The sequence below is a fragment of the Siniperca chuatsi genome, linkage group LG3 (genome assembly GCF_020085105.1).
Source record: "Siniperca chuatsi isolate FFG_IHB_CAS linkage group LG3, ASM2008510v1, whole genome shotgun sequence".
In the NCBI taxonomy this organism is placed as follows: Eukaryota; Metazoa; Chordata; class Actinopteri; order Centrarchiformes; family Sinipercidae; genus Siniperca; species Siniperca chuatsi.
The window spans coordinates 8,314,297-8,340,892 of NC_058044.1; the positions used below are offsets into that span (position 1 = coordinate 8,314,297).

Here is a 26,596-nt window from a genome sequence, read left to right on the forward strand (position 1 = left end):
CTTCCACTTGCCTATAGTGTCGGAGGGAGGAGAGAGCCTGGGAGGTTTGAAAGTTATTAACATTCAAAGTCACAGGAGCTCAGTGGGCGGGTGTGAGAATGCAGTAAGACCAATTAAGATAGCATTTTGACATCTGAACATTTGTTGAGTTAAAAGTATTTGTTCTTGTAGTATTTTTCCTCATTTATATATCCCATTTATTTGTACTATTTACATGTGAAATTACGTGTGATGACGGAGGCTGATGGCTACAGCGACTTGCTTCATGCCTTCATGTGTTGGGAGGTCTCAGGCTTGATTTCCTATAAATTCGTCACATGGAACTTTAATATAGAAAAAGCAACACGAAGGGAAATAAATGGAATTTGCCAATACGGCAATAGAGATTAGAGGACCTCAATTCATGTGAAATTCCCTTCAAAAAATAATAAAATGTCCCTATTTGTTCTGAGTAGCTGGAGGGATGTTATACAATCTCATCCTAAGAATTACAATATAGTCAGACACACACAGGCATACGAATAGGCGTGCACATGAGCTGCGTCTTTTCATTCTGACTGAATATCAATGCAGTTGAGATTTAATATAACATAAATTCAACATGCGACTTTCTGCTTTTTTTTTGTTCTACATTTAATTAAACTGGACAAAATTGTTGTGGCTTTTAATTAAAGACAAACTCAATTGTAAAACGGTGCATGACTCTGCATGCTTGTGTGTGTGTGCATATGGGTGTGTGACAGTTTATCCCCAGGCAGAAGAGGGAAATTAAAATACAGTAATCAACTACATCATATTCCCTTCTACTTCCCTGTATCCCTCATCCCTCCTCAAATAATAAAAAACAGCTTCTCTGACTCTTTCTCTCATATCCCATTTTCTATTCTCATTCAGATTACAATCTGCACATTTCTTTCTTGGTTTCATCCAATTTTCTTTGCATTTTTGTTTCTCTAGCTGTCTCTCTATCACACTATCCTTCTCCCTCACACCACACAACTGTCCTGTCTTACCTTCCCTCTCCTCCCCCCTGACTCTTTTGAACCAAAGCACCAAGCCAGATTGGTCTTTCATTAAGTATCTGGCCCCAAGACTCATTTAACAGACACTCACGGGTGTCTGCACTGCAAGCCTGACTGCTAAACACACACACATATACAAGTGTGCCAAGAGCTAATTAGCACACACATGTTGCAGGCCAGAGGATGAGTGAGCAAGTCAGTGCAAGTCAGAGTGTGTTTTTTATATCTAAGAGCGCCTAAGAGAGAGAGTGTGTGTGTGTGTGTGTGTGTGTTACGTCTGACTTTCCTGCCAACAGAGCCCACCTCGGCCCTGTCTGCCCTCCCACTCTATCTCTGATAGGCAGCAAGCCACCTTCTTAAACCACACTCCGTCTGACACACAGAGGCTCGGGGTGGAGGCAGAGTGTGGTGGCAGGGCAGAAGGAGGGATACTCCACTGTAAACTGAGTCCAGACAGCAGGCTTTTTGGCAGCTTCATCCCCAAAGCAAGTGCCAGCTAGCCACCCACACATTACACTGCACGCACCTTCTCACATGGGCACTCACACAGTTGGGAGCATTCACTGTTCCTTGCAGCCGATGTTTGCTTTGGTGTTTACGTCAGTGGACACATGAATGCCTTCTATGTTGGACTGATTGATAGTTAACGTACACAGGTTCATACCTGCTGAATGCTATGTTATGTGTGTGTCTGTGGACCTGTATGAATCCGGCCTTAAACTCAGAGTTTTGTTATTACAAAATGTACACCGGGATTGAGGTATTCAAAATTTTTAAGCATTCCTGCTCTCACAATTGCCTGTCAGCTTGAGTTGTAGTGTGGTGTCCTCTATCTCAAAGTAATTGGTAACTATAAAACTCAGATGCAGAGAGTGCATTGTTTTGAATGCAGGGAGGAAGGAGAAAGCTTCTGTACCATATTCATCAATTTATGCTATGATAGCTATTTTTTGGGCTGTTCTGTTCTTTATCTGCAAACAAAGGCTGACATAAAAAACACACACAGTGAAGCCAAAAACTACTGTATAAGCAGTCAAGTCATCCTTATTAGTGAAAGTTATATTTTGGATTGTTTTTTTTTTTATTTCATTGATTCACAGACCATTAATGGGGGTGGAAAATCATTTATGGCTTTTTTTTAACCTTTCAAATCAGAAACAAACAATACACACTTTTTCTTGTAAATTCATTGGACTCCATGGGGATAAATGTGCAAGTCATCGAACAAGAATTGTGATAGTTGAGCTTGGTTGCTTCAATTGGCTTGAATGCACAGTGACTCACACGCACTCCCTTAGTGGCTGATGATAATGCCTGACAGCCAGTTCCTGTTGTGATGCTTTGAGGGTAAATTGGGCTCAAGCAGAAGCTGGAAGTCTTAGACGATATAAGGTTTTGTGCACTACTTTAATATAACAGTACAGAGTGAGGAAAAAAAGCGAATGATCCTGGTGGTGAACAGAGAAAAAAAGACAATGAAGAGAACTTAACTTTGCCAATTTCCTACAACAGTTTCATGTAGTTTTGGAAAATATGATAGACCTGTTTTTGTAATGGGATTAAACAGTTTAACTGAGTTAAGACTGAGAACTGGACCAGTGCCAGCAGCTCTTGACATTCTGCTGCCAGTAGCGTGACAGTGACTGCTTTAGTGATTTTCCATGCATAGTTTAAATAAAGCTATTGTTAACACAGCCTGGGGTTGAAGATTTGTTTTACAGTATATTTGCTGAACATTCTTTAATCCTCTTGCTAAGTCAAAATGCAAAGCCTCAAAAATTATCTTTAAAAAAAAACATTTGTTTAAGTTTCTGATTGCTAAAAATGTGAGGAAAAAGCCTACAAGCTAAATTGAGATTTAAAGTTGTGGTCAAATTATTATGTCATTTCTGCAGCTTTAACAGTGAGGTTTGTTCTGTGTGCGACTCACGAGATAAGTATTTTTTCTCAAGTCTAAAGAAGGCATGGAGATTTCGTTCTTTTACCACAGCAGTACGGTAAGGCAGTAATGCCACCAGTTCACAGCTCAACCGTCAGTGCGCGATACTAGTGTAAACAAGAGTAGCCTCACCACCAAAATTCAAAACAGAGTGAAACCTGCTGTTATTTTGAAATCGACTGACAGATCTTTTGAAACGCAGCTTAATAATAGAAAACAACTAAGTCATTAATGTTTTCTGAGGCTGTCAATGTCTGTTTACATCAATAATGTTTGTAAACACAACAGTAAAACTTTGCTAAACAGACTACAAAAAGTAAAAACTGGGACTTTAATAATACTGTGAGCCCCTATATTATGTGCCTCATACTGCACTTGGTACTGTTGTAGTTGCTGTTCAGAAGTGTCCCACAACTGGACTGTCATTGGCATTCCTGCTGCAAGACCCATTAAGTGCGCTTAAGCACTTGTTCCAAACTTGTTCTAAACAAATCCCTCTAAACACTTAAAACATAAAATGTCTGCAACCCTTTTATCTTAATCAACAAAAGGGAAAACAAAACATCCACAAAACAACTCCACGTCTCTATAATAAGCCCGTTGGAGCTGAATCAAATGAGAAGAAATAATGGATGCAGGCTGCTGATGCATTAAAAATGTGCATCAACTATTTAGAAGGTCTGGATTGTGTCTATCTCAGTTTAAACCAAGGCCAAAACATTTTGGACTACATTATAAAGATAACAGGGAAACATTCATGTCACCCGTCTGGCACATCCAGAGCCATACATGCATCCTCCTACAGGCTAAACACAATACATGGCCAAAATTATGTGGACACCCAAACAAAGTATACCGACACTTGAACATTCCACCCATATGTAATTACTAACTCAATAAGTTGATTATTAGAAAATGAATGGGCAACTATTTTGATAATTTATGTCTTTTCAGTCTTTCAGTCTCAGTCCTTCGGTTCCAGCATCTCAGTTATGAGAATTGGCTGCAAGACATTTAAAGGCGTCAACTTCCGTTCGTAAATTGCAAATAATACTGCGCTTTTTTTTTTTTTTTACCATTTTCTGATATTTTATGGTCAAGACAATTAATTAATTACATGAGAAAAAAGTCGCTAGAGTATTCGATAATGAAAATAATAATTTGTCCCAACCCTGGATTACATCTCATTCCAAAGCCATGGGCATTAATAAGCTGTCACAAAAACTTCCACTGTTCTGAGAGGCTTTTCCTCCACATTTTAAAACCTGGCTGCAGGGATTTGCTCCCATTCAGCGACAAAAGCATTAGTGAGGTCGAGCATTGATGTTGATAAGGCCTGGCTCACAGACAGCAGTCCAGCTCATCCCAAAGGTGTTTAATTGGGTTGAGTTCAGGGCTCTGTGCAGGCCAGTTGTTCCACACCAAATTGGGAAAACCTTTTCTTTATGGACCTCACTCTGTGTACATTGTCACAGTGAAATAGAAAAGGGGCTTCTCTAATTAGTTATTTTTTTGTTGTCCATTTATCACTGTAGCTGTAGCATTAAGACCTCTCACAATAACAGTCCAGGGTTTCCCTTATGTATTATAGTGGAGGTGCCCAGCCTCACCTGAAAAAAATAACGCCTTCGCTAACATCAGAAGGTAGAACAGGTGGTTCACTAATCACAGGGTCGTGGTTTGCTCCTCCTGTCCACATTTCAAAGTGTTCTTGGGCACTGAAGACACTGAAGCCCAAATTGTTCCTGGCCAGTGTACTCGTGTACATGCTTATCTAACACAAAAACAAACCTGTTGAGTATGTGTTGAAAATTCAATCACGAAAACAGCGAACTACCTACTTTTGGCCTTACTGTGTACAACCCAACTCTTCTCTCATGTCAAACTTGTATTTCAGTTTCTGTCCACACCTTATTAATAACTCATAACCCAATCTAAGGTTATTCTCTGTTAATGTCTTGTTTCTGCATGGTGAGTCTTTATGATTTTTGCACTCAGAGAAATACAGCCTGCATATGTGACTGCACATGAGACCAATAAAGAGAGGTAGAAAGAGAGAAAAAAGAAAGATGGTAGAGGTTACAACAGTAATGAACACTAATGTGTTTGTGAGAGATTTTAACAGCCCCTTCACTGACTCAGAAAACATTTCCCTACCTTCTGCCCTACACACTCTGCAGCTCTGTGACTTATAATTAACGCAGTGCCTAAATCACAGGCTTGCTTCCTCAATCACCTTTACAGTTCCTTCAAACGGTCAAACGGACACAGAAAGGGAGACTTTTCTGTGCCCGCTCACCGGCTTGGCCATTTGCCACGGCCAATAAGTCCTCCATAAAACACACACACAAACAGGCAGAGGAAGTGCATGCCCACACACACAGTCGAGTATACTTGTGCACACATGGCCGTGGGCCTGCAGTCTGAAAGTAATTGGTGTGTGTGTGTATATGTGAGAGAGAGAGAGAGAGAGAGAGAGAGAGAGAGAGAGAGAGAGAGAGAGAGAGAGAGAGAGTAAGAGTTAGACAGGGCTGCTGGACAGACTACGTTTGTTTAATGTCCCCTGGCATGGCCTGAGGGACAGGCAGAGAGAAATGGAAAGGCAACGGTACAGGAAAGCAAAGCAAAACGGGGCAAGGGTGAAGTGTAGGCAGGAAGAGAGGAGAGGAGAGAGGGATGAAGCTAGATGCTGAGTAAACAGAGGAGGGAGACTTTTTTCTCCCCTCACTGTTTGTTCAGCTACAGGAGCTCCATGACTCACTTCCTTTCTACCTCTGCTTTACGCCTGTCTGTCGCTTTGTCATCCACGTACACATACAGGCGGTTATTCTCGTAAATGCACACAGAAAAACATTAGCCTTTCATGGTGCAAATGACATAACAGGTCGTACATTATATCTACAGTATAAGACCACATTCTTCTAACAAGGAGGCTGGATTGATGGTAACAACTCCTTTTGTGTGTGTGTGTGTGTGTGTGTGTGTGTGTGCGTGTGCGCGCAGTGACTGTTGTAGTCCCATTAGGTGGATGGATCTCTAGACGAATGGCTATTATCCTAATTAGCACTAATTATGTCTGCTTCCAATTAACCACACAACTGGCAGTGACTTCTCTCGCTGTCTTTCCGTCTCACGCTCTCTCTCTCTCTCTCTCTCTCTCTGTCTTTCTCTCAGCTGGAGAAACACACCTTATTCTCAAACACAGTCTCTCCCAGCTGCTCAGCTGAACAGAGAGCCGGTAATCTTCACACTTGAAAATAAGCCGTCGTTTTCTAATTCTGGTTAATATGACTGTTTGAACATGAAGTAAAGCTATATTCTGATTTTACAACTCAGAATTCACTCTGTGAGTATCTGCAGACAGGAGCGAAGAAGTATTTGCATCTTTTCATGGTTTGTTGTAGCTTACACACAAATATTCAAGGTTACATGGTTGGATGTGTGTTGTAGTGAGAAGAGTGAGCCATGTAAGTTTAGCTGTGGCCTCAAGTTGCCTCAACTAGCTTGTAGACTTTGCTTTATATATTGAGATATAGTACATTTTCTGGAAATTCAATGGAGAAACCAATTTATAGATAAACTAGCAAGATTGGAATAGCTGTATATTTGCTAATCTAGTGAATGAAATGCCTGAAAAGTCAAGGTACTTTATCAAATTCATGCAAAAATTTCATTAAAGCAGTCTGGTCACTAATTTGTAACATTGCCCACAGTGACTTAATACAACCAGAGATATTAAAGGGATAGTGTATAAACAGAGTAGCAAAATCTGTGATGTCTGACAAATTTCTATCATCTCACAGTTTACAGTATATCGCCTAACTCTAATTGAAAAGTTGTATAACACTATTTATTTATGATGCACAATTGTTCTCTGTGCATTGTTACATTATTGATGTGGATGCTTGCCTAAATCTGGGAATAGCTTCAACTCTGTTCACTGTTGAGTACAGCCATTTGACACGACATGTAATAAATAATAGATATTGTGTGTGTGTGTGTGTGTGTGTAAATATGTATACATAGGGTCACACTAATAATTTATAAAAGCACAGTCACACATTGGTATTTAAATGCAGACAAATTGCTTCCTGTAGCTTTAAAGGTCAGTAGTAACAGTATGGAGTAAAGAAGCACAATGTCCCTGCTTTATTATCAATGCCGATACAACCACACACAAAACAAGGGGTTTTTAACTGATACACTTGTCACCATGGTGATAGGAAATCAATACAATGCAAAAAAAAAAGAAAAAAAAGAAGATTCCGCCTACAGGCAAAAACATTTTAATCTACATTATTCTGTAACAAACAAAAACAACACACACTTGCTCTCATAGATCTTCTAATGTGCACAAAGCCTGCAGCTAAATTGTCAGTGAATGCATCACTCACACTGACTGGTTCCTTCTACAAAGACATACAGTGTGACAGAGATTGCTGTGTCTTTTTTGGGCAAACACAGGGCACAAGCATACATACTAAATAAAAGCCAGCATAGGCCAGCAAGTATGTGTGTGTAATCTAACCCAGTATAGACTCTTCTTTTGATGTGCATTTAAATATATATTTAAGTGTACTAAATGAAAAATCTACATCAAAGGGAAAAGGGTAAACAAGAACATACATGAGAGGGTAGAAGTAAAAACAAAAATAATTAGAAGTAAATAAAATAAAAATAAGAAGAGAAATGAAAAGGAAAAACTAAGAGCAATTAAGCTCAAAAGGCAAGAGTGGCATAGTGTGTGATTAGTGTACCAATGTACATATTTGTGTGCATGTGTGAGTGAAGTGGTTTTGGTTTGTGGTACACTGTAATTATCTGGTGAGCCAAGGTGATAATGACAAATAGGAAACCTGTAGCACGACCTAGCAGTGAAAACTCAGGAGAAGAAGAAAAAAAATTAGTTTTCTTCAATAAGGATGGATAGCTAAGTGTTTAAACTAAAAACAGAGGACATTGGGTCACTACCTTAAGCACTGTGAATGCATTAATTTCTTGACATAAGCCCCCAATTCATAAACACAAAACTCCCACGTGAATACACGAGCAGAGAGGTTAGAGCACAGAAAGCGAGAACGGAATTTCCCGAGAGCAGAAAGTACTAAAATTTAGCCTTTCTCTGTCTGTGAGAGAGAAGAAACTTTTGACCTTCTGCTTATTGATCCAGCTCTCTGTTCTTGAGGACGTCATCCTGTGGCTCTGATATTAACCAGTCAATCAGCTGTCCTTTTTGTCTGGCTATCCTGGGTTTAGCTTGGGAAATACAGTGTGGAGGATAGCGTACAAATGTTGACGTAAATAATCTCTTGAGAGAAGTGTGCTTGTGCTTACAATCTATTTCCTTAATTTGTTTTTTCATTTGTTTCATGGTCTCTCCTGTGGTAATCACCTGCCAGCCTCTAACAGAGTGTCAAAACCAAACCTTCATCAGTCACTCCTCACTGCACTGTGTAGCCTCTCACTCTCTCTCTTATTCATTCTCCCCTTTGCTTTCCATCTCTCTGTTTGGTCGATAGGTTAAGAACTCTTTCCAATGACAGATGTGAGTGTGAGTGTATGTGTGTACAGGGTGTGAGTGTGTGTGTACATGTGCAAGTGTGTACAGTCTGGTCAGTGATGGATGTGTGTGTGGCAGGTAATTAAAAGTGTGATTAGTGGATAATTAAAAGAGGTCTCTGTCTTTAGAACATTTAACGACTTTAGACAGAGGACACGCTAACACACACGCATGCACACACACACAAGGTGGCAGGTGGGAGTGTGTTGGTTCAGACTTTAATGGGGGAATAATGATTCCTGAGATGATATAGGATATAGGCAGGGAGACACAAGTAGAAGGAAAAAGAGGATGAAGAGAGGTGGAGGACGAGGGAAAGTGGTGGATCAGATATAGACAAAAGACTCTTCACCTTTCAAAGATACACATCCATAGAATTAATCATCATCAGCACGAGCTACAAGGGCTGGGCACACACACACACACACACACACACACACAGTCACACACTTCTCTTGCTCTCTCTGTTTTCTGTCTGTCTTTGAGTGATCAGTTCAGACAGAAGCAGCTGCTCTCTGACAGACAGAAACAGATGAACAGAGAATCACTAAAGCCAGATCCGGCAGGCAAACACACGTGGGAACATACAAACACACAAGAATTAAAGAATAATGGGTTTGTACGTGTAAGGTAATTAGAGTTCAATTTACATTCAAATGAAATCACAGCCCATGCTTATTAACAATTATTTGTATGCATTTTTGTCTGCACTGTGACTGGATGTCAGCTTTGCAGAGACTCTTCAAAGCACTTGAGTAGGTGCGAAAATGATCAACAACTTTGTTGCTTTGAGCTAAATCCATCAGCATGCTAAAATGCTCAAAATAACAATGCTAACATGCTGATGTCAAGCAGGTATAATGTTTCTTTAGTGTGTTAGCATGCTAACATTTGCTATTCAGCTCTAAACACAGCTGTACAGCTGAGGCTGATGGGAATGTCATTCATTTTGCAGGTATTTGGTCATGAACCAAAGTATTGGACATATAGAAATTTTGACATGATAGTGATGCTAAAAGTTAAGGGATCATCAAAGTTATTAAAATTCATCTTGAGGGGGACATGAATATGAGTACAGAATATTAATGGCAATCCATGCAATAGTTGACAAAATATTTCAATCTTAACCAAAATGTCAACCTGTTGGTGGCACTAGAGGAAAAGTCAGGGGACAACCAAAATCTGTAGGATTCATTGTCTGGGAAACCACCAATGTCTGAAAATGTTGTGCCAATCCATCTAGTAGATGTTGAGATATATCACATGATAAGTAAAAGATTTGACCTGCTGGTGGTGCTAGAGGAATAGTCGCAGGATCACCAAAATCAGTAAGATTCACCCTTTTGTGACCATGAATGTCTGTACAAAGTTTCATGACAATCCATTGCCATCCCTAGCATACTAGCATAGCTGAAAACAAACAAGGTGCGTATGGGGACATTTGACATGATATAGGACAGCCTGCTTCACTTTTCATTTGAGGCAGAACAGATCTGCTTTTGCAGGATGCGAGAGAAATGACAGGCGAAGTAGTTTTTGACATAAAAAAGGGGTTTGTAGCTGCTGTGAATGCTACTACTGTACCCTGATCATGCCGGAGTGCCTCTGTGAAGCTCAGTGCATGGCAAACTTCAGAGCGAGTCATGATGGTTCTACACCCCGGGTGGTACTTCTTCACAAATCTGAACACACTGTATTGACATCTACTGTAGATGATCAAAATGTGAGATATTGTAAATTCAGTCACACTGCTGTGGGGTAATGTGTGCCGTGTATGTTTACACCATCCATTAGCATATGTTTTGGCTTATCTAGATACCCAGATACAGATGGCATTTTAATACCAGGTCCAGGGGTCTTAGTAAATGTAAACAATGGCCTAATAGGGCTTGTTACAGTACATAAAGAATTGGTTTACTACTACAGGAACACAAACAACGCTGATGATTAGTTGAGGATAATTCAAATATGTTAAAGGAAAATATAATCATGGTGGTTAATAGTAACCTATTTTGTAACTGCGATGCCATCATCTGTGTCGCACTCTTGCAGTTTAGGGAGCTTTTTGATCTTACCCCTCCTCCTCCTCCTCCTCCTCCTCCTCCCTCTCGTGCTGCTTATCTCCATCCCTTGAGTGTGTGAGGCAGAGTAAGCCTCTGTCATTTGGGAGCATCATTAAGTACAGCCTCAGCGTTAATGTCTTTTCTACTTTCTACTAAACTAAAAGTTTTCTTTTTACCTTAGTTGTTGTTGAGAAATGTGACTGGAAGAAGACAGCAAATTTGGAACGCAGTTACAAGTAAGGGACACAAGTTAAGGACAGATGAGAGGAGTCTCAAATTTACCTGATATATCCGCCAGACATCGAGGCTGTTATCTCAGCAAACAACAAATATATCTGACTGCGAGCTGGGGCCTGAAAATAATGGTGCTATCAACTCTAAAATATCCACCCAATTCTGTGTGAAGATAGGAAAGAAAATGTAATTTATTAAAGCACAATGTTTTTACCTTGTGGCATATGTGTGGGTCTACTTATAGCCTACAGACTTGGATAACACATCAACAGTTTTAAACAAAGCTGCAACAAATTGCTTTTGGCAGAATAATCCATGAATATTCATAGTCCAACAGCAGGCCCTAAAGTGCTGTCTTCATAATGCAATTCTATCCCACTCCACCTTGACAATGAATAATATTATCAGAAAATGCAATGCAATAAAAGCAACCCGTTGTTCGCTGTCTCCCTTTGCCACATGGGTGGCTCCCCCACTCCCCATGCAGTACAGTGATAACATTAAAGATTAAACAAGTCATCTGATTTCTTTACTGTAAAATTCATGTATAATAGTGTGATGGTAGAATAAGTCGCCTCTGGCCAATTTTTTTGCAGCAACATTGGACCTAAATTAGAGAAGCAGACATAAATTGTAAAGAGGCAATGGACTAGTCCTAAATCTGAGGTTGGAAAATCCATTCTCCAATTATTTGACTACATATGTAGAAAGATGATTAATCATTTCAACTGAATACATTATGCATGTATGCACAGATACGCTAACCACACACACAGACAAGTAAGGGTTTTAAACAATACAAGATGTTTCAGATTATTCTATTGTCAGATAAAAAATTAGCAGCCTCCACACACATCATGCTCTACTGGTGAAGCTCTTTGCTGTCAGGTGAAAAGAAACTGTTTGTGACTCCAACTGTATCCACAAGGGCACATTGTCCACGCACTTCTCAAGCCAACAGCTAAGTCAGCAACAGGGGAATCAGCAACTGACAAGACACTAGATAGAAATGGGGGGAAAATGCAGAAAAAGAGAGATAAAATATAATCTAAGTGGACATTCAGACCAAAAACAGCCCTGCATTTAAATAAACCGAGTGGCTGGTTGATATGGGCCTGTTGCTTCAGGTAGATGATCCAGGATGTTTGAGCAACAGATCCATGAGTGTGAAGGCTTATCAGACACCAAAATAGAAGAAATACTATACAGTGTCCCCACTACAAAGTAATCTACCGGGAATGTGTGGTAGAAGGGCTGCGTTTAAATCACTCATTTGTTATTGAAAACTAATGGTGCACAACACTAGTTCAGGCAGAGCACTTAAGTCGCGCTGGCATTAGCTTTTTCAGCTGTTTACATGCTTCACAATCACTGGCTCATTCATCAGCTGTTTGGCTACAAGTAGACTAGTAACGTCGAATCATAATCAAACAAGTGTACAGCGTGGCCATAATAACCTGACACCTTTCACTGTTAGTCTGCTGATACCTTAATGCCAACACCATTTGCTGCCGCAGCTTCCTCCACTGCCCCAACCTCCCCCCTTGCATTCTGCTTTTTGGTATTGCTGATCTGACTAATGATTTAATGTTCATGTATGTATTTATTAAGTGGGAATCAGTTGTATCAGCAGAATCCTCAATGCTGCTTAGATTATTTGAGAGCAGAATTTTTCCTTTCCATTTGCTATAAATGGTCATTTCCTTGACACCAGTATCTCTGGTTGAATTGTACAAGCTTCAGACTTTCCAGAACCCAAAGGCCCATTAGGCCAATTGGTTCCATTGGTTAATAATTATTGTTCACAACACCTGATTTAACAATCCAAAAATTCACTAACGTTCACTAATCTATCAAATCTATTCCTCATGCCCTTTAAAGACCTACGGTGAGCTGAAGGTCGAGAGCGTAGGAATACAAGGATTACCATTTTCCCTTTGAACTGGGATCAACAACCCCTAATACTATCTGACAGGAAAGAAGGACAAAGTGAGAGAGAGGGTGAGAACAAGAAGCAAACAAAAGAGAGACAGAGCAACAGACACATGTCCACTGAAATGAAGAGAGAGGTAAGATATTGAAGGGGAAATGGAAGTTTACAGTAGAGAATTTTCATTCTGTTATTTGCCGCCACATTAGGCGACCAAAGGAGCAATTCAATTATGGAAAGGGATGGAAAGAGGAAAGGAAAAAAGAGGAGAGCAAGAAGGGAAGGGGAGGAGAGGTAAATTGGAAAATATCAAGTTCAGGCAGGCGTCAAAAAAGAATTCCTGTTGCTTCATGTCCTGTCTTTTATTTTTCTCTCTAAAATTAATCAATATAGAAATCTACTGTGAAATGATAAATGCTAATTTTCATATCACATCACAGTGGTGTATCTTTCAGCCAATGTCCCTTAATGTCACTAGTGACAAAAAGGCAATTAAATTTAACACATCTAAGTCAGGTAGATTGTTTTTGGCTTATTTCCTATTGTGCCATTTTAAAAATCAACAAACTGTAATGACTACAATTATTCATGACAAGCCTTATTTGAGCTGTCAATTAAAAGACCATATTACGATTCTTGAAAGAGCAGCAACATAGGTCCCAAAAGGAAAACTCTTTAAATGAATCTAATATTTTCTAGAAAGTTGTCTATGTAATTCATGCCGTTAATACACATGCATCAAATACAGTCAGTAATTACGCAGCAAATGAAGACATACATGAGCATTTTTTGCCAAGTCAGACTGGTAAATTTGGCCTGTTTATCAAGTAGATTGCCTTGTAAGACTGAGGTTGTTTGGCTAGCTAATGTAGGAAATATTACAATAATTACTACGAGACCATAACTGACATAGGTTTTCTAAATGTGCTGTAAATGTGTGTAGACAATTTTATTTGGCATTGGATTTCATTTGGATTCAACTTTCTCCACACACTGTATCTGATGACACTTTATAGACGTGCTGCAAATGCATTAATTCATCGTTGAGCCGGTCCTCCCACGAAGAACGACAGCATCAGTCGTTTCAGCAAGCGGCCCAAAACAATTAATGTTTACATACGAGTGACATAGAGGTGTCAGATCAAAAAATGCTTCTATGTGTGGTTCTAGAGAGAAATGTACTTTGTAATCCAATTTGGAGGACATTTTGTACATTGAGTGCATTTACTTGCACACTAGCATCCCAGTTCTTAGGTTCAGGTTTTAGGAGTATCCAGGTCATGTGTTTCCAAATGTAAAAATGATATCCTGGTTTCAGAAACCTGGATATGCCCTTATCCCTATTTTGAGAAACCTGGATGTGCTAGCTGGAGTAGTCAGATAGAAACTGGGATACTGTAGGATGTAAACGTCTTGCCTAGGTTTCTTATTACTCTCGCATTCTTGACACAAGTTACGTAGTAGTCAGTAAAACAAAAAATATGATTATAAGCAATGTAATTGTGGATTAAAATTACTAATGTGCTGAATGATTAGATGGAGAGGCTAAATCAGGCAGGTAAATGGTAAATGCAGCAGAGTCCAACCAGGCAATGAGTTAATTAGTTAATCCTCAATTGTTGAAGAAACTAAGCCAGTACAAAAATGACATATTTGCTGGATGTAGAAAAGTCGTAGACACACTTGACTAACAGAAACCTGGATACTGTTAATGTCATGTAAACAGGTACTGTGTATGAGTAACCAAGTTTTTCAATGCTCCATGTAAACCCTAATATGATCAAAACCAGGTCAAGACTAAACCGTACTCAGAATGTACAGTAAGTCAGTTTAAAACTAAGTGAAAGCCTTAACAAATGCAGAGAAATACAGGATTGTAGTATATTAAACATGATTAAGTAGAGAGGACTTTGACAAATAGCTCTTCTTAGTGCAGCCATATGTCTTAAAATCCTACATGTCTGGGATGTTTTTGTAATCCCAAAAGTAACTAAATCATATAATTGAGAAGAAAGTCACATACAGTATCTAAGCTTCTGGTGGCTCCAGAGATTAGGTTCCAGACACAATGGATTCAGATGAGCTTAAACTCTTTACTCCATATTCATTTCCTGTACCTTTTTTTTTCATGTCTTCTTCTACCTCTCTCTCAATCACTTTGATCCTCCCCTTTGGCTGCCGTGAGAAACTGAGTCATTATGAACCGTGCCGTTGTGGATGGAAGACCTTTCAAATGGCCGGTTGTATTTTCAACATGTGGTGGGATCTAAGCCTACACATCCTTTGAGTCTCCCTCCAAATGATGCTCTCTTTCTCTTGATCTTGCTGTCTGTCTAATAGACACACATGCATATGTGCACAGGCTCGCAGACACAAACACACACAACATCTGCTTGCAAAGTTCAGACAGCGAGAAAGTTCCTTCTGTTCAGACCTCTGCTGTGTGTGAGTGTGTGTGTGATGGAAAGCGGCAAAATAATGAATCGCTCCCTCTGTTAAAGTGGTGTTTGACAAATTAAAATGAATGAATGTCGAGACAAACGCAGTCAAACACACACATACCTCCACAGCATATGGCTGCTTAGGCCAGGTCTATGAGGAGAAATATTTCCCATAGGGCCCAGTCCTGACACTGACCAACTGTGACATCAGCGCTCTCAGCACCACTCGACTCCCCAGCAACAAGAAACTGAAATATTCACTGTCCGCCCTGCCATGCTTCTGCATAGATCACTGCCTTTATTTGATCAATCTGGGCTCCCTGCGTCCCTGATGGAAGAAGAAAGGAGAGTTCTAATTCTCCTCATCCTGGCTGTCCTCTTGAAGCTGCTGGCTATAAGAATCATTTCATGTCCATCTGCCACAGGCCTCAGAGCTAATTAAAAGCAGCAGCTCGCTCTTCTCGACCTGGGCTGCAGGTCACAGCTAAAATATATTTCAGCGCCAGCTGCTGAGGTGGCAGCACTGTCCCGAAGTTGTTTTGACTGCTGCTGGACAGCGGAGAAGACAACAGACTCAATATATCTCAAGTTCAGAGCCCATGTGAAAATGGGAGGATGAAGAGAAGAAAAACACTTTGTGGGGGGTGGAGGGTTGTCAAATCAGAGTGATGGCAGACCAGCATGGAGATGGAGGGGGCAGAGAGGGCTCCATTAGATTAGAGCAGAGTGTGTGGGAAGTGACAGCTTGTAAGTTCTTTGCTGGCCAGTATTTTGAGGGCTGGGGAGTTTGGGAATGTTTCACAGACAGGATGTGTGTGTGTGAGGAAGTGAAGGGTAGGGGGGAGAGTAGACACACAGAGGGAGTGAAATTGTGTGTGTTGGATATGCAGATTGGGGTTAGGGGCAGGCACACGGACATAAATTGAGAGCGGTAGGAGAGGCAGAAAGACAGACAGCGAGATGGGGCTGGGGACTCTGGGAGTGATGCATATCGGATCAATAAACTTCATAAACAACATCATCAGCTCGGTCACCACAGAAGACAGCCAACCGCCAGGCACCATCTGGCCCTGTCTCACCGGACCGCAGGATCAGCCAGCGTAACCTCGCACACAGAAGCACGCACACACACCGTTACACACGCAGAGGAGTGCAAATATTCAGTGCGCACGCTCTGACACGCATGAGCGCACACAGAGACGCTCGAGCCAGGTAGACGCAAACGAGATTGGTCTGGAGAGACAGATTGAGTGTGTGTTTGTGTGCGTACACCACAGCAGTTAAGCAGTTTATTCAGGAACATAAGTTTATGGGTTCTGTAACAGTATATCCTGTAGCACGATAATGACCGTAAAAGAGACAGAGAGTGAGAGCTAACGGAGAGAACAAAGCAATATAAAGAATAATTTAGAGGTAGAAAAGTAGGAGTGAGAGACAGAGCAGGGAGGTGAGAGGGGAAAGAGGAGAGGAAGACATGTCTTGTAGAGACAAGAGTGGAGCTGTGAAGAGAGGTGCAAATTAGTCTTTTCTATGAGGGTTCAAAGGAAGTGTTATGCATGGATCTTCATCACAGTATGAATGTGGGGTGCAAGCAAATCAGAATATCCCATCTCCCAATGCAGAGATAAAGGTTTTTTATCCAGATTATATTAATACTCATGTAAATAAATGATGTAGTGCGATTGACTTCTTCTAGTCATATTACAGGTGACTAGAGGAAGAAAATAACAGCTGATAACAATATCATTGAAATTATTTCTATACCAGAAAATATATTACCATAACCAGACACTGCAGGTGGCAGAACCAGCTGTCATTTTTATCTTGTTACCATGGATACAGGTACTGGTGCAAAAGCCTTGAATTTTAGACAAACTCTCTGCTCCAAGGTTGCACACCAATCAGGTCCTCATGAACCCAAACAAACATTACTGTGTCCCAGTGTGTACCCAGCCCCATAATAGGAAAAAAGAAATCATCAGTCAGTGGGGAGAAAGGGTTTCTCAGACACTCCTCACTTTCAACTTTTTACTTGTGTCCTGCATAGATATTACACAGAATGTCTTGATATTAAAATCAAATAATGTCAAATGGTTCTAAATGTTTATCAAAGGCTGACTTTCTACATTTTCCATTATTTTAGACTGCATACTGCCATTTTTAAGTTTACTTCATTTTAGCCAGTGTAAATATGTTTCAGACCTAAAACATGGGTTAGAACTGCTGTTTAGTTTGCAGACATCAGACCCACTGCATGAATAACTCTTTGAAAAGAGTTAACTACCATCATGTAAGAATAGCTTTTGTCTGGTAACTCTCACTGAACCTGCCATGCACACATATACTTTTATGTACTGTGGCAACTAACTGGACTGCTGGCTAAAGTTAGCTAGCTAACTTTGCTAACTTTAGAGAGGGGAGAGCTAGCTATCTTTAGCACCCTGAATGGCAGGCAGATTAGTTACTGTAAATTGTGGTTAGTGTTCTCAACAGCAAGTAAATGTAGTTAGAAAACCTGAGCTAGTGTTTAACTGTTAAAGAACATTGATTGTCAGAGTGCAACTTTCCTGGTCTGATGTACAGCTGTACCAGCTGTTTAGGTGTGAAGAAACGATTAATGTGAGATACTGACTGATGAATGTATCTCTGTCTCAGTTTCTGTTTGTTTCTCTCATCCATGACACGTCTCCCTCTCTCTGCATAAAATTGGTATATGGTCTAAATAAAATGCCTCCTACATTAATTGTAAGGCTTTTCCTGCGTGAAATAGCACCTGCGTTTTATTCCCAGAATGTCACTAACTATTTCATAAAAATGTGTGCGTTTCTTATGACTTTAGTGGAGGCAGTCAGGAATTCAGTAGAAACTAACTGTGTCTGCAGTAAATAGCTAAGGAAAACCCTGAATTTAATGGGTTATCTTGCTAATAAAATGCATGGACTGTGCATTTTTTTAGGCAGGATGTTTATCAGTTTTTTCTCAACTTAATCAAGATAAAGGGCAAAGAGAAGATGGAGCCAATGTAGCTACTTTAGTTCAGAAATACTTGATATTGATATTGATCCCTGTAGGGAAACTCTTTAGTTACATATACTGGTTCCAACACAGGCCGAAGCATCATCTGTGTCGTGATCAGAAGGACAAACCTCTCAGCTGACTGCTCAGCTGAATACACCTGCCAAACTGTGACAGTCAATTGCTCACTGTCAAATCATAGTGTTTTAAATGCTCTGCTAACATGCTTCTGCAACTGTTACGTCAGCGCTTACTCTGCAATCTCTGCAGCCACCTCAGCTTCAACTCAAGGTTCATTATCTTCATTTTATGCTTTTACTATTAATTGCATATGTTTTGCTCTATTGCTAAACTTATGTGACAACTCATCTGTGTGGCTTCTAATATTTTCACAACTGCTTCTGGATGAGGATCTTCCAGAACAGATCCCTACCGCCAAATATAAACATGCTGCTTTTTTACTTGTGTAACACACTTTGAAGGAAGTGGTCCTGGCAATTAGATAGATAATGATAGATACTTTGTGGTAGTTTGTTATTTGTGCTCATATGAAAATTGATCTACAGACTCTGGTTAGCTAAGTAAATGAGCTGGACAAGGTTTGTGGGGAAAAAGGGTGTCTGGGCTGCTCTTTATGTCCTGCTGTACTTTGACATGGATAAGTGGCCATTAAATTAATTGATAGGCAGGTGCACATTAGCATTAGGAGCCTTTATTTTACTGTGACTTCAGTCAGATATTTATTTATAATTTTTTTGTTTTTAATTGCCAGTGGTAGTAGTGCTCTTATTTGTGGTGTGTGACATTAAGGAGGGGTGAAGGCACTGTAGTGGTGAAGCTCTGACAGTAAACACTTTCAATGCAGGCTGTGTCTTGAGCAGCAAAATAATTGCAGTCCACTGTCATTAAGCCACACTCAATGAAGCCTCATTAAGTTAACAGGAGAGCCATTTTCCATGTTCATTCAAATTAAAAAGCAAAGTCAAACTTGATGTGACCTAACGGCAAAAATAATAATAAAAAAAACTGTTATGTAACCTGACTCTACAAAGCTTTCTCAAAAGCACTTTTGAGGTGATGACTGTCATTAAAGGAGTGAAAAAGTTGCTGTCTGGACATTTACGTGTACAGCAAGGCCACTGACAATTTCTTTTAATAACACACAGGGGAGCAGTTAGTGTTCTTAATGGGGAGTAAGTTATCTCAGAGTGTGAGACCAGCCTAATAAAATCACTGAAGGTCTGATTCTCAACACCTACTTTCCCTGATGTGTGGATTCAAACAGGTACCTATTCTAAAATAATTTAAGATATTGCCTCAATCTATAGCACATTGCTCTAAAAAACCTTTCACAAAAAAAGCTACACTTCCCTGCTCTGTCTGAATAATTACATTATTAACACACTGTATGAACATTTTTCAAAATAACGACACTGACAGGATAGCTGCAGCAGCTATGGAACAATATGCAAATTACAGGCATTTCAAAAGAAGCCAGACAACAGCATTACACAAAAGACTGTAAAATACAGCTTACACAACACATCCAGGGACCCTCATATCTCTGCTGTACAATTAATATAAAAGAACATCTCCAGTGGTCCTAAAATTACTTAATAACCCTGTAGATTAGACAAGTGAAAAAGATTTGATTCATTGAAAAATCCATTTTATCTTCTCTTGATAATGTCCTAAGTCTATTGTACAGATGTCTAATGAAAAGGGTCAGTTATCTAAATGGCTTATTATTCATAACAATTGGCGTGCAAGGATTAAAAAGAACTTTTATGCTTCTAGAGCACACTAATTAATATACCACTGAGGGATAAGAACTGTAAAATTAAATTTTTATCTCAAGCGGTATTTTGTTACACTTTGTACGAGTGTGTCTGCAAAAGTCACTATATAAACCTGAGCATGTGAGAGAGACACCTACATTCGATTGTTGGGGATTATCTTGTGTCCGTCTTTGTACCATGTGACATGGGGTCGGGGGAAAGAAGCGAGGGGAGGCTGGCTGATGATGGCTGCTCGGCCCTGAGTCACCGTCTTTCTCTGCTCCTCCGCGGAGAAGTTCCCCAAAACTGTAGGAGGAGAGAGGTATGAAGAGCATGATTATCAATACCAATGTCTCAAATTACACTTAGCCAGAAAGAATATTAATGCAAGCAATTAAAATCACTACTGCTGAAAAAAGCAGCATTAAGGCCTGGTCACACCAGAAAAGAAATATGTGTTTCCTGAAGCTTGTTGATGTAGTGACTATACTTGCAGGGCTAGTTGGTGAACTACTGTAGCTGGCAAGCTAACCACTAACACGCTAGCCAGGAAGGAACATGTTAGCTCTACAGTCACAAAAGCTCTCCAGGCTTCTTTCTATATTCTCTTTACTGGACCATTTACTGTCTCCTGGCATTTTGTTTTCAGGATTAAATTCATTCAATAGAGATTTACTGAAGAGGGGAAAAGCTCTCAGAGCTCTCAATTAGCAAGCTAGTTAGCTCGGACATTAACATGACAATAAATTTAAACTCCATTGTGGACTCTCTAGCTCTCTGTTTCCTCATAGGTCTGCACTGTCCCCCCCCCCCCCCGCCAGCGAGCAAATGCACTTATTACAACAATTCAATAAGAATGAACTGATTTCACTGTTTTAAATGCTGGTGTGGCCATTACTCTTAAAAAAAAATTTGTTTACTTTTTGGGTTCAGTGTTTGCTCAGTATTTTAGCGTTTAAATGCTTTACACACATTACATTAAAATATTAAAGTCCAACTGAAATTAAATTGCATATTTAGAGAGAAAAAGAGAATTTCTGACATATTTGCAAAGATCCCAATTTTCTTTCCAGTAACAAAAAAATATTAACAATTTACTTACACTATTTTTGGCTGCAAAAAGGGATGACTAATTGTGATTTCAGTTGCAAAAGAGAGGCTGCTTGTTGGTGTGGACAAAGTTGCCGCTGGTCACTAATAAAACTCCCGTATTGGTGTAATTACAATGGTGTGAACACTTGTGTACTCACAGGCCACCTGCACCTCTGTTCTCCTGTGTATGACTGCTCCCATCCTGTTCCTCACCATACACTGATACAGGCCAGCATCAGTCCTCTTCAGAGACGGGACAGACAACCTAAAGATAGACGGACACAATGAGAGCATGGTGATGAGGGTGTGTTTTATCTCTGAGCCGTAAATAAACACTATTAAAAGGAGAAAGGCAGTGTTGGGGTGATGTTTGGAGACCAGCGAGACAGAAGGAAAAGAAGGTGGAGGTCTGTTTGTCCATATGTATGCACTCTGTAATTCTCTTTTAATGACCTTGATCTGAGAATGGATTGGACCTAAGGTTGTCAAAGTTCCCCAATAACAGAAGGGAAAGCAGAGTGGTGCATATGTGCAGTATGTGTGTGTATGAGAATGTGTGCATGTTTTATTTTTTTCGGAGAGGGGTTGTTAATGGGGTTTTAATGGACTGTGCTTCACTAATGGGAAGCTTGGCATAGCATCTAGGTTGGTGCTATGCTGGACAAACACACAAATGCATATACACACATGCACAGACAACAAACACACACACACACACACATATAACACACACACACATATAACACACAAACCAGATAGACACAGTAAAACTGGACATCGCTTTGGGGCTCATTATGAATACCAGGACAGCCAAGTATTTAACTCCCAGGCTGTCAGTGCATGCTGCCAACACACACAAACCCACGCACACGCACACACTAATACACACACACACATACATCAAAAGACTCACATACGCAATTCCATTTGAATCAGGAATGACACATTACACAGCAGCTCTCATCCTGAAACAGATTTTGATATTGGACACTTCCTAACACTGCATCTCCCTCTCCGTCTGTGTTCCATTACGTTTTTTTTATAGGCGAGTGCGGTGGGACTGTCACTGTATTTTTTTGAAATCCCAACAAGTTTTCCTTTATTTTTCTTTCCTTTAAGTTCAATGTTGACAGGTCCCAATCAATACAATAATTTCCCAGTAAATTTCTCTGACACAGTCTCAGCCCTGTGTGTGGAGTCAAATTTCCCGTGTGATTCAAAATAAGAACAATTTCAATCAGGTTATACAGTAAGACAGCTTCAACATGGAGGAGCCGGGGATCGAACCACCTTCGATTAGCGGACGACCTACTCTACCTGCCTACATTAAACTAACAGTAAAAAAAAAGGCCCACAATTTCAGATGGTCACACACTCTCACACACACTCTCATACTCACTGCACACTGCCAATTCAGCATAGCCCTGGCCTCACCAAACTAAAGTAGCCAGAACGCTGAGAGCGGTCCAGATCTACACAACGCCTCCTGGCTCGAACAATGACTGCCTACAAAATGCTGGCTCAACCTCTCCCTCCCTCAGTGTGCATGCGTTCCCAAGATTCCCTCTATTTCTGAATGATGTGAAAAACAATTTTGTTTCACAGCTGCAGTTTTGCCGAGAGGGATTGCTTAGCTCTTACCAACCAACACACACAAGGACAGAGAGAGAGGGGCAGAGGAAGAGAAGAAGAGAGGTGCAGAGAGAGAAGCTCAGACTTATTGATTGGTTCTCCTCTTCTTTCCCCAGACCATATACATATTTATGGTGCTAATGTAATTATTTATCTCACTTTGGCTCCATTGTCTAAATGTTCTGACCTTCTCTAAACACACTCCATCACTTATGGGGCAGCTGTTTTTCCATGCTACAGGAATGACTGAACACATTGAAGACTCTCAGAAGGAATAATGGAAACACGGATAAAAGAAAAGATGTCAGATAGACAAACAGGCAGACGTGCACTTAGAGACAACAGAGAGATCCATGACAAAAAAGTCAGACGCATAACCAGCCAGTCGGTGATAACTGACCTGTACTGTGGTGTCCAGTCAGTGATGTTGCTGTTGTTGAGAGTCCAGCAGTACTGCAGAGGCCAGCTGCCTCCAGCCAGGCAGGTCAGCACCAGTCTGTTTCCCTCCAACACCACCTGCTGCCCCAATCCACCCCCTTGCAGGTAGGGAGCCACTTCTGACAGACAGAGACAGAGAAAGGAAAATATGTTATTTTTGTTATTTGAAAAAGTCTGACTTAGTCATCCTTGGACAATAGAGCAAATTTCATTTGCATTCATCCACCACAAAAATAGAAGAAAAAAAAGAATTCCATTCATGTCCTTTGCACAAAGACTAGGTAGAACAAAACACTGACATACTAATGTACCTTGATTGTATTGTATATAGTTTCAGCAAATTCTGTAATAATGTTGGCAGGTGCCATTTAGCAAATGTCAGATATGAAAATTCAAATTCAAAGACTTAAAAAACACATCTGGCATCAAACCAACAATAAAAAGAAATGTTACTGCGTCTGATACTGTATTTATAGGTACTTCTTTCCTGTTCCTGCAGCCAAAACTTAAACCTTTTCAACTTCATCACTCTCTCATTTATACCATCATTAGTTAAGAGTAGCTGAAACAGGATGTGTGTGTGTGTGTGTGTGTGTGTGTGTGTGTGTGTGTGTGTGTGAGTGAGTGTGCCAAACTCTGACAAGACTCATCTAACAGGATTTACCAGGACTTTCTCTGGAGATCCCCCACTCCATTAGTGAGGTTAATCAAAGCATTCCTCGACTCATAATTACATATAAAGTTTCCTCTCCAAAAATCTCCTGTAAAGTGTCAGAAAACCTTCCTGTTTTGAATAAAGATAGATTAGATGGATTTGATATTAAATAGGGATTCTGACGTTTATAAGAGCAGCAGTTTGATGTTAAACAATTATGATATTACTTTTAAATTATACCTGTCAATAAAGGTGTACCTTTAGGGGCAACACACGTATGGCATATGATGCATTTCAAAACACTCACAGCTATTGTTTTCTATGTAAGTCCACAAACCAGTGGCATGCGCATGGTGACATGTATCACTGTGTTGCCATGTCCTATTTCCCAGCACTGATCTGCATCAATGGTCCAGAAAAGCAGCAATTCTATCACATGTACTCCCTGGAATGACATGCTGTAACTTGACTTCTTCTTCTGTCTGCACAAAGCATCTGTTGTGTTGCTGGGATCAGTTGACTTGCATCAAATGCCAGTGTATATTGCACTTTAGGCTTTTCCTGAAGACAAAGGTCAAACTCTAGTTCTGGTATAACAAGTTTGGACATCCTATCTTTCAGACGTGATGTGATGTAGAACTGGTCAAGCTTGTGGCATGTTAAGAACCTGCACTCTTCTGGCCAACGAGCCCGCCCAGCTGATACACAACCTTTTACTGTAATCGAAAATGGTTCTTCACCTCCACCGCATCATTATTTTCCTATATCACTTACATATAGTGTACTGCTAGACTGACAAGCATCGAGATTGTACAAGTACAAGAGACAAGTACAATATTGTACTGTGCAGTGACTCAAAGTACCAATACTGAATCTTATGATAAAGCTGTTGAAATCACTTGCCCTGCCTTGCGAGGTACATTTGCTGAGTGGCTCAGCTGCAGCTGCTGTCTAAACAATGCCATTCAGTCTTTAACTCTTGGCTCAGGTGTTCAGACCTGGCTCACCACCACACAGCATAGAGGCATCAAGGCTAAAGAGTCTGTCCACAGAAACTAGCTGCAGGACCTGTCAGCATCTGTTGAGGCCTGGACCCACTAAACAAAACTCATCTGGGTGTGGGGTGTACAGTGGGGGTGGGGTGGGGGTGGGGGGTGGGGGGGTTATAGACAATGAGATTTATTCAACTCATCAACCATTTACACACATATACACACACAAACTGGGTTAGAGGGGGCAGGCTTATCTGCTTGCTACAGTATGTATGGACAGGTCCATAACTTTAAGGCAGAGTTTTACATTCTCTCTCTCGCTCTCCTATTCCTGCCAACTCAATCTTCTCTCCTCCCTGCCATTTCAACTTTCTCAGTTCTTTCTTTCCTCTAGCCCTCTCACTTTGTCCCCTTCGCCTGTTTCCTTCCTTATTCCTTATTCCCTGTGGATGTCTCAGGGCCACCTTTTCCTCCCCTTCTCTTTCTCTACTTTCCACCGTTTCACCCTCTCCCTCTCTCTTTTAGATTGATAGCTGCCTGCTCCGTGCACAAGAGGGAAGTGTTCCATCTAAGATAGATTTATATCGGAGTCTGTGTGTGTGTGTGTGTGTGTGTGTGGTGAGAGAGAGAGAGAAACGGTGTGTGAGTGTGCATGTGAGCGGAAGGATTTATTTGGAATATTCCGTTTCTACAGACGATGGCTGGCAATGTCATACTGCTGACCAGCACTATAACTCACCGCTGCCTGCCTGTGTGTGTGTGTGTTTGTGTGTGAGAGAGAGAGAGCGAGAGAAAGAGGGCAGAGACGCAGCGTCATATGACCCTCAATTAGAAAGGCTGGAGCACGAACACACTGTACAAATAGAAAGATGTGGACATTTTGCACCTGCCTCCATCCTTTCCACTTATCTACCACTTTCTTCTTCATATGTTGTACAGCTGCATGTTGTATCCGCCCTCCCACTCCACTCCTCATGGCCCGTTAATCCCTTTGTCTTCTTTAAAGGGAGTCCATTAGGAACTACAGATAGAGATAGAGAACTCCACATCTGAGAGGGACATGGTTAGCTAACAGCATGTTTCACTCACTGATGTTGTCTGTCTCTCTGTCTTCCCCGCTGTCTCTCTGTCACTCAATGTCAACACTGCCCTCTCTCTCCCTCACAGTCTTCCCTTTTTCCTAACCTGTCTTTCTTTCTTACAAGCTCTACTATCCAACCACCTGTCTGTCTATCAAGACCATCTCCCCTCTCTTTGTTCCTCCCTCCTTCTCTTGTTGCCCCTCAGTCCATCTCTGTCAAAGTGTGTGGCAGCTCAAGGTCTCTGCTTTTGTCTCTTCGGGAGGAATGTTGCCTAACAGAGAGATTGGCCTCTAAATGTGACAGGAGAGTCAAGAGACAGACGCGCACACAAACACACACTTTTTCCCCGCTGCAACATGTGCGTGTCTCCGCTCTTGGGGCCGGTCTCATGAAGCTGCTTAGGCAGATTCTGGGGAGGAATTCAATTTGCCGGGGAGAGATGAGCGCTGTGATAGAGGGGAGAGGGAGGAGAGGAGGATGAAAGGACAGGAGGAGAAGAAGAGCAGGGCCGCTGCTCCAGGGCTAGCAAATGTCCACTACGATCCCACCCTCTCTCCTCTCCTCTTTGTCTCTTTGCACTTTCTTTTACAGTGAGTGTGGTGGAAATTAGGCCCTGGATGACTTGTCCTTTACAAATGGGCCAGCAACAATCATTATTCTTACATTCTGCTGCATTAAACATCCAAAAATGTATCCTGATTTTTACTGCAGCAGCTGTGGTGA

At 40.8% G+C, this 26,596-nt stretch overlaps 1 protein-coding gene across 4 annotated transcripts in view; it reads right to left on the minus strand.

The window, feature by feature from the left end:
• Nucleotides 1-26,596, minus strand: part of LOC122874048 (protein sidekick-1-like) — a 221,951-nt gene that overhangs the window by 114,578 nt on the left and 80,777 nt on the right. For all 4 annotated transcript variants that reach the window (XM_044191554.1, XM_044191553.1, XM_044191551.1 and 1 more), the window contains exons 3-5: nt 23,107-23,263; nt 21,233-21,339; nt 20,141-20,288 (exon numbers count right to left, since the gene is read on the minus strand). In XM_044191554.1, the coding sequence (XP_044047489.1) occupies nt 20,141-20,288; nt 21,233-21,339; nt 23,107-23,263 (412 nt within the window). The remainder of the gene's footprint in view (nt 1-20,140; nt 20,289-21,232; nt 21,340-23,106; nt 23,264-26,596) is intronic.